A 16,839-nucleotide genomic window follows, 5' to 3' on the forward strand; every position below is an offset into this window, starting at 1 on the left:
AGACAAGTTCAAAAGGAGCACTTGTGTTGATAGAACCCATAGGTGCCCTGTCCGGTACTGTCGGGTGCTTCTGTTTGAGGCAGCTACATCTTTTAGTAACATAGTCTGTTATCTGTTTCTGCATGAAAGGCCAGTAGAATCTTTCTCTTGCCAGCTGCATCACTTTGTCTGCTCCACAGTGGCCCATGTCATCATGTAAGTGTTTCAACACTATCAGAGTTTATTTCTCCTAGCAAAGACTCAGCCAGTTCTTTTATCTGCAGCAGATATGCCTTCCCACTGTCCTCCATGCTGCACACTGCTTCTCCCTGTAAGTGTTCCAGAATGTACTCACAGATCTCCTGCTCACTTGAACCTGTAGCTTGGGGAACTTCTTTTCCAGCATCCCCCTGAATCTGCACAGCAAGTGAGTGCAACTGCTCCTCAGACAAAGTGTGCAGAAGCTTCTGGATCTGCCACTGCAGCTTCTTCACTGAAGTAGTGTCAGCCATCTCAGAGCCTGTGTAGCTTGCTTGAAGCCTTCCCTCTCACTTTACTGTAATGGTCAGCTTCTCCCTGTGACTGTCTTGCACGATGATTACACCATCCCAGGCCGAGCCCCCATATGTAACCAGTGTTCTGTGGTATAAGTGCAGACTAGTGCCACCATGCAGCCAGCAGCATCTGTTTTAAACAGAGGAGAGACACAGACATGTGGCTCAGTTGATGTCCAACTTTAATATGAGCATCAGGCCCTGGATCTCCTCAGAACACTGTAATCCTAGCAGAGCTCCCTCTAGTGGCAGCCTTATTATTGAGCTGTTTGGAGGTCTGAGTTTAACCCTGTCACACAGGGAATATAATTTTCAGAATTTATAGAAAGTAAGATGGCAGCTATCATGAAACAGTACATTCTGCACCCTTGTTCAACATAATGATGTGACTCTAGTACAATGAGATCAAGTTAAGGAGAGTTTGGTTCAGGTTTGCTGTAAGATGTTTTAAATAAAGCCCTACAGCAAATTTGCTAATGGTAAAAAGTGTGACTCATGGAGTTTAAGAATTCTCTTTATAAAGCAATACAACAATAAATATACAATGCTTAGGTCTGGTCTTAAAAAACATATCAACATTAAAAAGATCTGTATGTTGAAAGTGTCTGATTTCACAATGAAAGAGTCAAAAATGTTACAATACTTAGTTGGCCAAGCCTCTCATATGGATGGTTTGATGCCTGACCAAATGTGAACTTCTGGAGAAAGCTTTGCCACACTCAGCACAGGTAAAAGGTCTTTCTCCAGTATGGACCTTCTGGTGCCTCACCAGATGTGAGCTGTGACCAAAGCACTTGCCACACTCGGTGCAGAGGTACGGCTTTTCCCCTGTGTGAACACGCTGGTGAATTATGAGGTTTGAGCTGCTAATAAACCGTTTGCCACAGTCATTACAGACATAAGGCCGCTCTCCAGTATGAACTCTATGATGCATAACAAGATATGACCCACTAATGAAGCTCTTCAGGCATATTTTACAAGTATGGGGTCTTTCACCAGTATGGGTCCGCTTGTGTACAACCAGACTGGCATTCTGAGTGAAGCTTTTACCACATTCTTGACAAATAAAAGACTTTGGTTCAGCTTGGACCCTTTTCTGTCTAACAGCAGTGGAGTTGTAGATCACATGTTTTTTCTCTCGGAGATGGATGCCTGTGTGATTAGTAATATGGACTTTTTTATGTCTCACTGAATTGTCATATTTCACTTCTGAGTTTTTGTCTTCAACGTGAGTTGCTTGATGGTTGAGGAAATCTGAGTGCTTGTTAAAATTGTCCCCACACTTACTACATGTGTAAATTGCAGTGTATTGGTCACTCTGTCTTTCTACAGTTCCAGAAATGCAATGATGGTCTCTTGTAGAAGATATATTGTCTGTGTGTAACATGGACCCTTCAGGTGGACTACAAGTAATCTTCCTTTGCTTTCTGCATGGTCTTGATAAAGTTTGTGCAGTTGAATAAATCCTCTGTGACATTTCATCTTCTCTGGATGAACAGTTTGGAAAAATGTGGACTTCTTTATTTAAGGAATTATCTAATAAGAGGAAAAAAAGACACTTAAAATATGATTTATGTATTATTCACAATAAAAATCATATATATACCAAGGGGACTGAAACACTAAATTTCTTCAATACCTTTAATGACTGATATAGCAAATATTTGGCTATTTTTTCTGACTTCACTATACCTTGTGAGTCACTAACATTAAACACCTTTCAGAAAATTACTGTAATTGCCTTGGACCTAATTATGCATATAAATTAATGGATATGCTAAAAAAATTATTTGTAAATTATCTCATTGGTGAGAATGCATGGTTCTTGGCAGCTTTTCAGCTCTTGCACACCTGACTTAACCACTTAGCGGTAAGCCGCCACATTAAAATGTCCTGCTGGAGCCTCTTAATAGCTCCAGGACGTTTTAATGCGTTGATTGCCCCGCCTCCGTGCATGTGCGCATGCCACTTGTACCCATCGGGACATGGAGATCCACGACTGGGGAAGGGGAACAAGTGTTCCCCTAACCAATCACAATGCCTTGAATGAATGGACATGAACCTGATCAGGGTCATGTCCAGCGGACCTGAACTCAGAACATCCTCTCTGCTCTAAAAGATACGCAACAGCATAATAACCTTTAAACAATAAAACATTTCTTTGTTACAGCTGATACAAATCCTAAAATATATCTACACTGTTTCGACCTCCTGATTTATGGAAGCAGACATATTGGTAATATACTGTGCTTTCAAATAAGCTTATCTGTTGTGGCAGTCATGTGACACAGGAGAAAGATCAAAGTACAACTTGTGATTAGACACAGATGAGGGGAAATAAAAAGTAAACCCGAGGTGGGGACTTAAATTTTAAAAGTACCAATGCTACCTGGCGGGGGGCTGGGCGGATCAGGTAGCTGCCGTCTCTGCTGCTCTCCGCCACTCCTGTGGCCCGCAGTCCTTGAGTTTCTGTTTTGTGACCTCTGGGGTCACGACGCTGGAAGGAGAGCTGCTTTGTGTCTCACACACAGAGCAGCATACAGGGAGGCGGTGGAGCAGCCAGGGAGAGACAGCTGCCCAATGGCAGCTGAGGAAAGGGGGATTTAGGGGTTTGAGCAGAGAATACCTCTCCTCCCTTACCCCTCGAGATTAGCGACAATTGATTGTCGCCAATTTTGGGAGGTGATAGCGTGGCACAGGGGGCAGAGAGTGGGGTGAGGGGGACCAGGGGGCATGTCCTGCAGCAGGGAACATGCCTCTGTGTCCCATCTCCCCACCACCACCACCAAACCGCCTTGAGTACACTTTAAACAGGCTAAACTCTAAATACTGTACATACAGAAAGGGCTTAACCTCCCTGGCGGTAAGCCCGTGCTGAGCACGGGCTATGCTGCCGGGAGGCACCACTCAGGCCCCGCTGGGCCGATTTGCAAACATTTTTTTTTTGCTGCACGCAGCTAGCACTTTGCTAGCTGCGTGCAGTGCCTGATCGCCGCCGCTACCCGCCGATCCGCCGCTATACGCGTCGCCGCAGCCGCCCCCCCCCCCAGACCCCGTGGGTTGGCTGGCCAATCAGTGCCAGGCAGTGCGGTGGGGTGGATCGGAGTCCCCTTTGACGTCACGACGTCGATGACGTTGGTGACGTCATCCCGCCCCGTCGCCATGGCGACGGGGGAAGCCCTCCAGGAGATCCCGTTCTTTGAACGGGATCTCCTGATCTCCGATCGCTGGCGGCGATCGGAGGGGCTGGGGGGATGCCGCTGAGCAGCGGCTATCATGTAGCGAGACCTCGTCTCGCTACATGAAAAAACAAAAATGTATCTGCTGCCCCCTGGCGGATTTTGCCAAACCACCAGGAGGGTTAATTCACAAAAGGGTGCTAACTTAGTTAATACGCGTAAAAGCCCCTTAGCACGCTTAAAGCCGTTTAGGACGCGTAAAGTTTTGCGCGGTAAGTTAGTACGCGCAAAGATTAGCGCTGCGCAGTGACCACGAATAAACTGTGCAAGGTTTCAGGCGCACACCGCGCAGCGCTAAACCTTGCACGCGATCAATAAAAGCTTTGAGTGTGCTAACTGCTTAGCACCCTAGTTAGCACGCCCAAAGCTTTTAGGCGTGCTAACTGAGTTTTGTGAATCGAGCCCAATGCATGCTTCCTTGTGTTTTGTGCAAGAGTTCAGGTCCACTTTAAAGATTAACTTATAGGAGCCTGAAGCAGGCCTTCACTGATAACAGAAGGAAATTCCTGCTTTTGTTATGAAGTAAACATGTATTTAGCTTAGATTGGTTTACTTTATTTAACTAAGATTATGTTTGGGCGACAGAGCAGTGCTGATGCTGTACAGATGTTTCACTAGCCCCAGGCGGAAATGAAAAACAACTACTGCATATCGCTTGTTATTTTTAACTTTCATTTCAAAATGTATTAATTTCAATAACCCATTATTTAACAAATTATCATTTCTAAAATTGTATAATTGTTTCTAAAATTCCTAGCTATGCTTCCTCAGAAAAAAATCTTTTACCTTTTTTACAACTTTTTGCACCACAAAGAGCAGCTTCTCATTTATGTTACAAATTATCATTTTCAACAAACTTACTTAAACTTATATATAAAAAATATTTGTTTTTCGTTTTTGACTCCTCAATGTTAAATAAAACCATAAAAAAATATTATAAACTAATTTATATTACACAAATAAAAGAGGAAGATATGGTTAGCCGCTCTCCAGAGGGAGTTAAGGATAGGCAATGCAGGGGGGGGGGGGGGGTTAAGGTTATGGAACCACTAGGGGAGTCTTAGGGTTAGGCACCACCAGGGTGGATTAAGGTTAGGCACCACCAGGAGGGGCTTAGGGTTAGGCACCACTGGAGGTATCTTAGGGTTGGGCACCACCAGGAGGGGCTTAGGGTTAGGCACCACTGGAGGTATCTTAGGGTTAGGCACCACCAGGAGGATCTTAGGGTTAGGCACCACTGAAGGTATCTTAGGGTTAGGCACCACCAGGAGGGTCTTAGGGTTAGGCACCACTAGGGGAGGTTAAGATTATGGAATCACCAGGGGAGTCTCAGGGTTAGGCTCCACCAGGGTGGGTTAAGGTTAGGCATTACCAGGAGGGTCTCAGGGTTAGGTTAGTCACCAAAGGGGGAAGGTTCTGTGTGGGGTAGGGAGACACTAGGTTATAGTAAAATATCTGTAAGTATTAAAGCAACAGCAACACATCAATGTTACAGATGCTGAAAAGCGGACATAACTGCGTTAGTGGGCTCAGGCCCTAAATGGTATCATCTTGATTCAAAACTTCTTGCTTTTACAAATATTATGGTCAGGTGTGGGAAAAAAAGCTGATTAATATTTTATTTAATACAGGTAGTCCCTGGTTAACGAACGAGATAGGGACTGTAGGTTCGTTCTTAACCTGAATCTGTTCTTAAGTTGGAACATTGTGCCATCTCTGTCCCCTGTACCTCCTCTGTGCCCCCTGTGCCTCCAGTGTCCCCCTCTGTGCCACCTCTGCCCTTTGTACCTGTTTATACAAGTTTAAAAGCCATTTTTTCTTTGATTTTTTTTAAATCGATTTTTTCAAAAACTACAAGTCCAATTTGAAAAAAAAAATTTACTTGTTCCCATGGAAACAGAGAATCTATGCCGTTCGTATCGGCGGGTCGTTCGTAAGTCGGGGACTACCTGTATAGATTTGTTTGTATTGTACATTTATAGATTATATACAAACGTATACTCCCTTTTTAAACAACATGAAAGGCTAAGAATAAAAATATTGACACACAGAGACTGGCACATACTGACACAGTGGGATTGTCACTGGCACAGATATACTGCAGCTGACACAAACTGAAAATGTCAGTGACATGCATGCTGACAATAATACACAGTACAATGTATACATACCAGAGAAAGAATCAAACAGATTTTTCCTCCTTTGTTTGTATAAATCACTCTTCACACACAGTTCCTCTCCACTATGAACTTTGGACACAGTCTCAGGCTTCACATAAAGGTAACCTAATTCATGAGAAATTAGGAATTTTAGCATTAGCTTTCAACAAATTTACTGTATAAGTAGAATTATATCCCTTTAACCTCCTTAGCAGTAACCATGAGCTAGGCTCGGGGTGGAAAACTGCAGCTTAGAGCAGTAACCCTGAGCTATACTCGTGGTAGCTGCCGGGAGGTCTATGCAGAGCATTGCACGCAGTGGTCGATTTCACTCACCTTCGGGCAATTCGAGATGCCATTCCTCTTCCTGTCCACGGAGGCTCTGCATCCCCCTGGTGAGACCGCCGACTGCGGGCAATCTCACTATAGGGTTAGAGCGCCACCCGGGGGACAGAGGAAGAACTGCAGCACTAGATCCCAGGTAGTAGGGATGATCACAAATATGCACATTTTCCGAGTTGATGCAAATGTATGCAAATTTGTATGCAAATATATGCAGCTTTAAAATGGACCAATCAATTTAAACCTGGGTTTAAATTAATTGGCCCGTTTTCAAACTGCATACATTTGCATAAAAATGTGCATAATTTCAGAAAAAATTGCATCTCATTGATCATCCCTACTAGGGAGGTAAGGATATGATTTTTTTTGGCATGATTTTTTCTTGCTTTTAGGGTCTAAAAGTACATGAAAAAATGGTACCACTTTTTTGACCCTAAAATTAGAAAGAAATCATACTGCCAGGGAGGTTAATATAACAGTTAACAGATTAGGCCAATCAGTTACAACGAAGTGATTGGAAGAAAGATGAGTATGACTCAATAAAGTTAACCTGAGGTGTCTGTGGACCTTACAGATATTGCAGGTATGCGTTACTTTTAAATTTGTCTCACCTCAGGTTGAGTTTAGAGACAACCTGAACGGAAAATAAACTTGTGAGATAGTTAATTGCATGTAAAGAAGTCATTAAGACCTTCATGCAGTCTCTAAATGTATCTGTTCAGTAAAAATAGCAGCCATGACTGTTTGAGGTAGAATCTGGTTCATTCTGCCCCCAAGACAGAAACTGAATTACTAATTTAACTTTCTGGTACTATGTTGCTATCAGAAGTCTGAGCAGACAGATAAAAGTGTTTTGCCTTTTATTTACTTTTCAGGAGAGCCCCAGCTGCATTCAACTGCTATTCAAGTTACGCATTGCATAGATAAAAGCACTGCTTTATTAACTCTTGCAATACACAAAAAGACAGTGAACATGGGCAAGATCTAAGTAGGCCTAGTACTACATGTACCCTTGTTCATTTCATCAATGCCATTTCAGGTATGCTTCCTCTCCTCTCACTCCCCCACTGATCAATATGCAGTAAAAACCTACACTATACAGTGGTGTGAAAAACTATTTGCCCCCTTCGTGATTTATTATTCTTTTGCATGTTTGTCACACTTAAATGTTTCAGCTCAACAAAAACCGTTAACTATTAGTCAAAGATAACATAATTGAACACAAAATGCAGTTTTAAATAATGTTTTTTATTATTTAGTGAGAAAAAAAACTCAAAACCTACATGGCCCTGTGTGAAAAAGAAATTGCCCCCTGAACCTAATAACTGGTTGGGCCACCCTTAGCAGCAATAACTGCAATCAAGCGTTTGCGATAACTTGCAACAAGTCTTTTACAGTGCTCTGGAGGACTTTTGGCCCACTCATCTTTTCAGAATTCAGCTTTATTTGAGGGTTTTCTAGCATGAACCGCCTTTTTAAGGTCATGCCACAACATCTCAATAGGATTCAGGTCAGGACTTTTCTAGGCCACTCCAAAGTCTTCATTTTGTTTTTCTTCAGCCATTCAGAGGTGGATTTGCTGGTGTCTTTTGGGTCATTGTCCTGCTGCAGCACCCAAGATCGCTTCAGCTTGAGATGACGAACAGATGGCCGGACATTCTCCTTCAGGATTTTTTGGTAGACAGTAGAATTCATGGTTCCATCTATCACAGCAAGCCTTCCAGGTCCTGAAGCAGCAAAACAACCCCAGACCATCACACTACCACCACCATATTTTACTGTTGGTATGATGTTCTTTTGCTGAAATGCTGTGTTACTTCTACGCCAGATGTAACGGGACACGCACCTTCCAAAAAGTTCAACTTTTGTCTCGTCGGTCCACAAGGTATTTTCCCAAAAGTCTTGGCAATCATTGAGATGTTTTTTTAGCAAAATTGAGATGAGCCTTAATGTTCTTTTTCTTAAAAGTGGTTTGCGCCTTGGATACCAGCCATGCAGGCCGTTTTTTGCCCAGTCCCTTTCTTATGGTGGAGTCGTGAACACTGACCTTAATTGAGGCAAGTAAGGCCTGCAGTTCTTTAGATGTTGTCCTGGGGTCTTCTGTGGCCTCTCGGATGAGTTTTCTCTGCGCTCTTGGGGTAATATTGGTCGGCCGGCCAGTCCTGGGAAGGTTCATCACTGTTCCATGTTTTTGCCATTTGTGGATAATGGCTCTCACTGTGGTTCGCTGGAGTCCCAAAGCTTTAGAAATGGCTTTATAACCTTTACCAGACTGATAGATCTCAATTACAGTACTTTTGTTCTCATTTGTTCCTGAATTTCTTTGGATCTTGGCATGATGTCTAGCTTTTGAGGTGCTTTTGGTCTAATTCTCTGTGTCAGATAGCTCCTATTTAAGTGATTTCTTGATTGAAACAGGTGTGGCAGTAATCAGGCCTGGGGGTGACTACAGAAATTGAACTCAGGTGTAATAAACCGCAGTTAAGTTATTTTTTAACAAGGGGGGCAATCACTTTTTCACGCAGGGCCATGTAGATTTGGAGTTTTTTTTCTCACTAAATAATAAAAACCATCATTTAAAACTGCATTTTGTGTTCAATTATGTTATCTTTGACTAATAGTTAACGGTTTTTGATGAGCAGAAACATTTAAGTGTGACAAACATGCAAAAGAATAATAAATCAGGAAGGGGGCGAATAGTTTTTCACACCACTGTATATGGAATCAAATTGGAACAATAAGTTCTTAACTTACATCAGAGTCGTTTCACCATACGGCAACATTCAGAATACACATATTTCTAACACAAAGAACAGATTCCCACTGGAACTAATGGACTAATTTTGTCCTACATGCATGAATGTTGACCCTTTGGAAGTTAACAATGAATCCTGTTTGCACTAATTAGCTGTGTCTTCTTATGTTTCATGTGTGGACCAGAACTCATGAAGAAACATGTGATCAGGTCAGTCATTTGTAAGGATGTAACATACTGCAATCACTTCATGCTTTAGCACAGGATCATAGCCAGCAAACCAGGACCTTCCAAATCTATCACCTGATAAAACTGAATGCATGCTTCTCCATGAGTTCTGGGCCACAAGCACAATACTAGTTGTGGGTCAATACAGGTCAAGCTGCTGATCAAAGAATGTGGAGAAGGCCCAGAATGTGTTGGTAGCACAATTCCAAAACATTAGTCAGAGGTCTTTAGAGTAGAACTGTACATTTTTGGCTGAATTTTAAATCTCAGTGAATGTTTCTTAAAGAGACTCCATAACAAAAATTGCATCCTGTTTTTTATCATCCTACAAGTTCCAAAAGCTATTCTAATGTGTTCTGGCTTACTGCAGCACGTTCTACTATAACCATCTCTGTAATAAATCAACTTATCTCTCTCTTGTCAGACTTGTCAGGCCTGTGTCTGGAAGGCTGCCAAGTTCTTCAGTGTTGTGGTTCTGCTATGAACTCTCCCATCCAGGCCCCTCTCTGCACACTGCCTGTGTGATATTTAGATTAGTGCAGCTTCTCTCTGTTCTATTATCTTTTACAAGCTGGATAAATCCTCCTCTGAGCTGGCTGGGCTTTCACATACTGAGGAATTACATACAGGCACAGCTGTCTGCACTCTGCAGGAAGAAACAGCCTGACACTTCAGTGGAATATAGCTGCAGGGGGAGAGAAACACACGAATGATCTCTTGAGATTCAAAAGGATGGCTGTATACAGCCTGCTTGTGTATGGATGTATTTTCTATGTGTGGACATACTGTACATCAATCTACTTCCTGTTTTGGTGGCCATTTTGTTTGTTTATAAACAAACTTTTTAAAACTGTTTTTAACCACTTTTAATGCGGCGGGGAGAGGCGAAATTGTGACAGAGGGTAATAGGAGATGTCCCCTAACGCACTGGTATGTTTACTTTTGTGTGATTTTAACAATACAGATTCTCTTTAATGGAGAAAAACACTGCAGGTTCATGAGAAACAAGACCTTTATGACTTGAGTGTTACCAAATCTTCCTACATTCCAGTGTGATTTAAGTTATTGAAACAGCTTATTTATTTCAAAGAAAATGGCTTAATTTGTATGTTACATTATACCTGCAATGATTCACTCTGGCAAGTTAGTCAGTTTACTGTGCTGTATTCTAATTATCTTGTCTGCAGAGCTGTTTGCATGCCGGCTTTATATTTTTTGCTTTTGGGTTCTTGATCGTACTTTCTTCCCTGGTAGCGTTCTGTACATGCGCTGTCCAATTCTTTTGATAACCGCCTAAGTACAGAACCTGATGTAGAAGGCGTGGGGATGGGACAGCGCATGCACAGTAGCTGCGACTAGAACTCCAGTCGCCCCTTTTCCCCCAGGGCACTGTTTACACAGCGTAGTATAGCTCAAGTCAATATTATATATTTGGTAGGCAGTGGCAACCTTATTAATTAGCTTCTTAGTTAAGAAGTTTCAGTATTAGCCCTTCCAGTAACTTAGAAACCAGGTGTGTGTGTATATATATATATATATATATATACATATATATATATATACAGTGGCTTGCAAAAGTATTCGACCCCCTTGAAGTTTACCACATTTTGTCACATTACTGCCACAAACATGAATCAATTTTATTGGAATTCCACGTGAAAGACCAATACAAAGTGGTGTAAACGTGAGAAGTGGAACGAAAATCATACATTATTCCAAACATTTTTTACAAATCAATAACTGCAAAGTGGGGTGTGCGTAATTATTCAGCCCCCTGAGTCAATACTTTGTAGAACCACCTTTTGCTGCAATTACAGCTGCCAGTCTTTTAGGGTATGTCTCTACCAGCTTTGCACATCTAGAGACTGAAATCCTTGCCCATTCTTCTTTGCAAAACAGCTCCAACTCACTCAGATTAGATGGGCAGCATTTGTGAACAGCAGTTTTCAGATCTTGCCACAGATTCTCGATTGGATTTAGATCTGGACTTTGACTTGGCCATTCTAACACATGGATATGTTTTGTTTTAAACCATTCCATTGTTGCCCTGGCTTTATGTTTAGGGTCGTTGTCCTGCTGGAAGGTGAACCTCCACCCCAGTCTCAAGTCTTTTGCAGACTCCAAGAGGTTTTCTTCCAAGATTGCCCTGTATTTGGCTCCATCCATCTTCCTATCAAGTTTGACCAGCTTCCCTGTCCCTGCTGAAGAGAAGCAATCCCAGAGTATGATGCTGCCACCACCATATTTGACAGTCGGGATGGTGTGTTCTGAGTGATGTGCAGTGTTAGTTTTCTGCCACACATAGCATTTTGGCCAAAAAGTTCCATTTTGGTCTCATCCAACCAGAGCACCTTCTTCCACATGTTTGCTGTGTCCGCCACATGGCTTGTGGCAAACTGCAAACGGGACTTCTTATGCTTTTCTGTTAATAATTTCTGATTAGCGCTCTAATTGTTCGGCCTGTGAGTTTAGGTGGACGGTCTTGTCTTGGTAGGTTTACAGTTGTGCCATACTCCTTCCATTTCTGAATGATTGCTTGAACAGTGCTCCGTGGAATGTTCAAGGCTTTGGAAATCCTTTTGTAGCCTAAGCCTGCTTTACATTTCTCAATAACTTTATCCCTGACCTGTCTGGTGTGTTCTTTGAACTTCATGGTGTTGTTGCTCCCAAGATTCTCTTAGACAACCTCTGAGGCCGTCACAGAGCAGCTGTATTTGTACTGACATTAGATTAGACACAGGTGCACTCTGTTTAGTCATTAGCACTTATCAGGCAATGTCTATGGAAAACTGACTGCACACAGACCAAAGGGGGCTGAATAATTATGCACACCACTTTGCAGTTATTGATTTGTAAAAAATGTTTGTCATCATGTATGATTTTTGTTCCACTTCTCACATGTACACCACTCTGTATTGGTCTTTCACGTGAAATTCCAATAAAATTGATTCATGTTTGTGGCAGTAATGTGACAAAATGTGGGAAACTTCAAGGGGGCCAAATACTTTTGAAAGCCACTGTGTGTCTGTATGTATATATATATATATATATATATATATATATATATATATATATATATATATATATATATATATTACTATTAGTTTTATCCTGTGTTTAATGCTTTAGACCGTAGATGAGTTTTATACCGATTTAAGATGTAGTCAATTACAGACATTCACTGAGATTTGACAAATAGCGGTACCATCAATTGTATCATCTATAACATTTAACCCTTTCCAATCCTATGTCAAACTATGGCCTCAATTCACTAAGGGCAGTTAGGTAAAATAATTTAGGTTGGTAAAATACCACATTTGGTGGTTGATTCATTAAGCTGCGCTGCTAAAGCAGTGCAACTTAAATTGAGCAGGGCGAGTAGTGCTGCATAGAGTGTGCTCTTAAGTTACGCATGCTCCCTTTAAAGTACAGCCGCTCCTTCTAGCGCAAGATGTGAAGTAGCGTTAATACATTTTTATTGGCCCAAAATGCTGCCTGTCATGCAGCGCATACAACATAGGGCCTTTCTGTATGCCCATCTGAACCACCTTCGGTGCCAATAGCAGCGCCGTACTAGCATACTGGCGGTTCTGGATTGGGCAATGGTTCTGTGTGCATATAAGTGACAGGACCATTGCCTAATCCAGAACTGCAAGTATGCTAGTACGGCTAAGTTTCGTTTTCGAGTCGGCGGGCCACTAGAGCGAGAGAGGGTAGAGATTTTCTCCTACTGCGCCTGTGCAGGATGCTCCCGACAATTGAAGCGCGAATGAGGATGTGCGTAGCCAGTGGCCCGCCGACTGAAAACAAAACTTAGTCGCAGCGGATGACCGGAGGTTCATTGTGTACTGGTGCGGGCACAGAACGGCTGCAGGGGGCTGGTAGAAGCCTCAGGTAAGTTAAACTTTTTTTACAGTTAGTTTAGGTTCCCTTGAAGTCACATGCAAAGAAAACTGAAGTTAAAGAGTTGTGGCTGCCAAAGGAACCAATCACGGTTCAGCTCAAAAATGAAACAAGTATTGTGGTTGGTTGCTCTGTATCACTTTTACTTCACAAATGATGACAAATCTGTACCAAACTTTTCATCTTTTTATTTAGTATCTGTGAAGTAACAGAATGCATATTGATTTGCGGCAATCAGAAAGACAGGGTCCGGTCACCAGTGTGTTGCAATATTCCACACTTTTATTTCATCCCAAGCAGGACAGACACAAAACAGACAGGGCAGGTCTTACAGCTGTTTCACAAGCAACGCTTGCTTCCTCAGAGACCCTGAGCATTGCTTGTGAAACAGCTGTAAGACCTGCCCTGTCTGTTTTGTGTCTGTCCTGCTTGGGATGAAATAAAAGTGAGTTATCCGCCTAAACCCCAACATAGGCTGCCAAAAGTATCTAGTGCCGATGTCCTCTCTGCTTACCCATCCATAAGGATATTGATTTCCTCAGATTTCTAACTCTACACTCTTTTAGTTACAGATACACTTTAAAGGCAAAGTCCACTTAAAACTGATATTAGATAAATGTGTTAAATAGCCCACAGAAACTCTAACACATAATGCAACTCTAACACATAATGCTTTTCTCAAGTGAACACACAAGTGAGAATTCCTCAAGTAAGCATGCAAGTGAGCATTCCTAAAGTGAGCACACACTTTACTAGCATAATTTACAGGTGTTTGTTTGAAAAGTGAATTTATTTAGATAATCTAATTTAAAAAGTGAAACTCATATAATAGATATAATCATTACACAGTGAGTGATATATTTCAAGTGTTTTTCTCCTTTCAGTTTGCCGATTGGAGCCCAAAAGTAATGAAACACCCAAATTAGGTATCTCAAAAACGTACATTACAAAAGGCCAATTAAAAAGTTACCACTGAATTGCCAGCTAAACCTATTGGGGACCGGCTGCCTAACCCCCCTTAAGGAACAGGCGAATTTGCGTGCGGGGGTCAGCCGAATCCCCAGTGTGGCATGCTGGGCCAGAGGTACCCTTTTAGCCAGATGTCCCCCTTTCGCCAGAAGCCTTTACTCACCTCCCAGGCTCCAGCGGTGAGCAGCAGTAGCCTCCAACGCTCTCACCGGAATCCCCGCTCATACTGCTGCTCAGTTCCGGGTCGTGGCTTGATGATGTCATCAAGTCGGGACCCGGCACTGACGTCAGAGCGAGCGGAGATGCCGACCAGAGTGGAGGGGGGCGCCAATCGTCGGGGGAACAGTAGGAAGGTGAGTGGATCCTCTTTGCGCCTAAGCTGTTGCAGAGGTAACCGCTGGTGATCGTAGGGATCGCGTGATCAGAAGCCATACGCGATGGCTTCTGATCACTGAGGGGAGATGTCAGCTGTCATATGACAGCTTAATCTCCCCTCTCGGGTGCGCACGATCACGTCGGGAGCGGAAACGGCAGGTGGCGTAGATCCTACGCTGCATCATGCTAGAACAGCCACAAGTGTGGCATAGGATTTAATAGAAGCGGCCCAAAAAGGTTAAACTAGGAGATGTCTGAGCAAAAAGAGCCTCACTCAGGCCCATAACAAAATTAGCCGGAGCATTTCTCATAGCTGCTCAGCAATGAAGAAGCAATGTGTTGTGCTGTGGAGCTGTCTTTCAGCACCACAGCACTGCTACCTTGCTCCAATGTTAAACCGCCACACTTATGCTTGCCACTGCTATAGTGCCAGGCACCATGCTGATAGTCTCCATCCCCCTCTAATTAAATGGCTAGGGCCCTATTTCGTCATCTACCATGCTGCACTGAAGCAGAAATATAGCCAGATTTCCCTGCCATCCCTACAGAACCTTGCTGAAGTGTAGTGGACACTGTATCAGCACCTGTCAGATTCTGATCAGCTAATCTGCAATGCCATTGTGCTTAACTAATCTGAAGGACTGTTAAAGGACTGTAGGACAGAAGCAGGTGATTTGGGCAGGAGGATTAGCAGGCAGCTAATAGACACCTGTAGAATGTTTCTGTAGTCTGTTAACCGATTGGCTACAGAAGTAGCCAATCGGGTACTAGGAAGGGTCGGAACAGTGGACAAAGGAGCCGATTGTCTAATTTTTTTTAGAACATTGGCTACAACAGTGGTAATTTCAGTGTTGGAGTGGGGGGAGGTTAGAGTTAGGCACTTGGATGTGGGGTTAGTGTAAGGCATAAGGTGGGGGGGGGGGTCAGGTTTAGGCACTAGTAGGGGAGGGTTCAACTGGGAATGGGTTTCGGGTAAGTGCATAGTAAAATATCAGTAACGTAAATTGCAGATATTTTTACTAGCAACTCACGCCAATGCCAAAATACTGACACCAAAGCATATTTAATTTCCCACTGCATCTTGTTATTGCCAACGGGTGCTTGGGAAATGTTTATATGATCCCATTTCAACAATAATTGCCATATACATATTCTGTTAAAAATTGTTCATCTTCTCATTCACCAATTTAAAAAAAATCACATTATACCCCTTCTTGCTTCATTCCCTACACTACACATGTTGCCTACGGAAAAAAAAAACATGTAATAGGGTGAAGCGGGTGACTGGTCTCCCTTTAGAAACCGGAGTACTAGAGACAGATGGCTTATTACGGACATCAGTCCCTAGTAGAGAAGCAGTGCACAGAGCAATCCAGAACACCCAGTCATGATTGGAGGGAAATGTAGCTAACCCGCTAACTGGATGTAATTTGGGAGAATATTCATTCATGTGATTAGGGCACAGTGCAAGAAGGCAAAAACATTTGATCAGGTTACCTCTAATTAGGCCAAAGTTGCTCTAATTTTTTTCTATACATCACTGTTCTCTAGCAAATCGGTGGACTCTATTTCAAATTAAAACACAACTGAAGTGAGAAGAATATGGAGGCTGTCATATTTATTTTCTTTTAAACAATACCAGTTGCCTGACAGCCCAGTTGGTCTATTTGGTTACAGCAGTATTTGAATAACACCAGAAACAAGCATGCAGCCAATCTTGTCAGATCAGACAATGTCAGAAACACCTCATCTGCTGCATGCTTGTTCAGGGTCTATAACTGAAAGTATCAGAGGCAGAGGATCTGCAGGATAGCCAGGCAATAAATATGGTAGCCTCCAGATGTTTCCTTTAAGTTTGTTTCACCAATATGGGGGGAGAGGGACGACAGCAGCTACTGCATTCATGACAAGTCAGTCCCTTGCCAAACTGATGATACTACACTACATTAATGCAGATCAGGTAAGCTTTGCCTGTAGTACAGTCAGTGCGTTACTTAGGTTTTAGTTTATTCTCACTACAGGTCCTGTTTAATCTCCATATCCTTTTAATCAAATTAATGAGAGGCACTATACAGAGAATTCTACCCAGTACCTTCTATGGCCCAGTGCACACCGTGCGGTTTTTGGAGCGATCCGCCGGCCGCATCCGCCTCCAAAAACGCTTGTCTAATGTATTGCAATGGGATGGTGCACACCGGCGGTTTGCGTTTTTTGCCAAGGTTTTCGGAAGCGTTTCCTCCTCAATGTAAAGTATAGGAAAACCGCAAACCGCTCTGAAAAATGCTAGTTCAGAGCGGTTTGCCAGGCATTTTTGTTACAGTAGCTGTTCTGTAACA

General features: G+C 42.7%; 1 protein-coding gene across 4 annotated transcripts in view; it reads right to left on the reverse strand.

The window, feature by feature from the left end:
- Positions 1-1,067: 1,067 nt before the first annotated feature.
- Positions 1,068-16,839, reverse strand: part of LOC137532597 (zinc finger protein 383-like) — a 70,771-nt gene continuing 54,999 nt past the window's right edge. For all 4 annotated transcript variants that reach the window (XM_068253282.1, XM_068253280.1, XM_068253279.1 and 1 more), the window contains 2 exons: positions 5,944-6,057; positions 1,068-2,069 (listed from right to left, as the gene is read on the reverse strand). In XM_068253282.1, the coding sequence (XP_068109383.1) occupies positions 1,177-2,069; positions 5,944-6,057 (1,007 nt within the window). In that variant the 3' untranslated portion in view covers positions 1,068-1,176. The remainder of the gene's footprint in view (positions 2,070-5,943; positions 6,058-16,839) is intronic.

The sequence above is a fragment of the Hyperolius riggenbachi genome, chromosome 9, assembly GCF_040937935.1.
Source record: "Hyperolius riggenbachi isolate aHypRig1 chromosome 9, aHypRig1.pri, whole genome shotgun sequence".
NCBI classification, from domain to species: Eukaryota; Metazoa; Chordata; class Amphibia; order Anura; family Hyperoliidae; genus Hyperolius; species Hyperolius riggenbachi.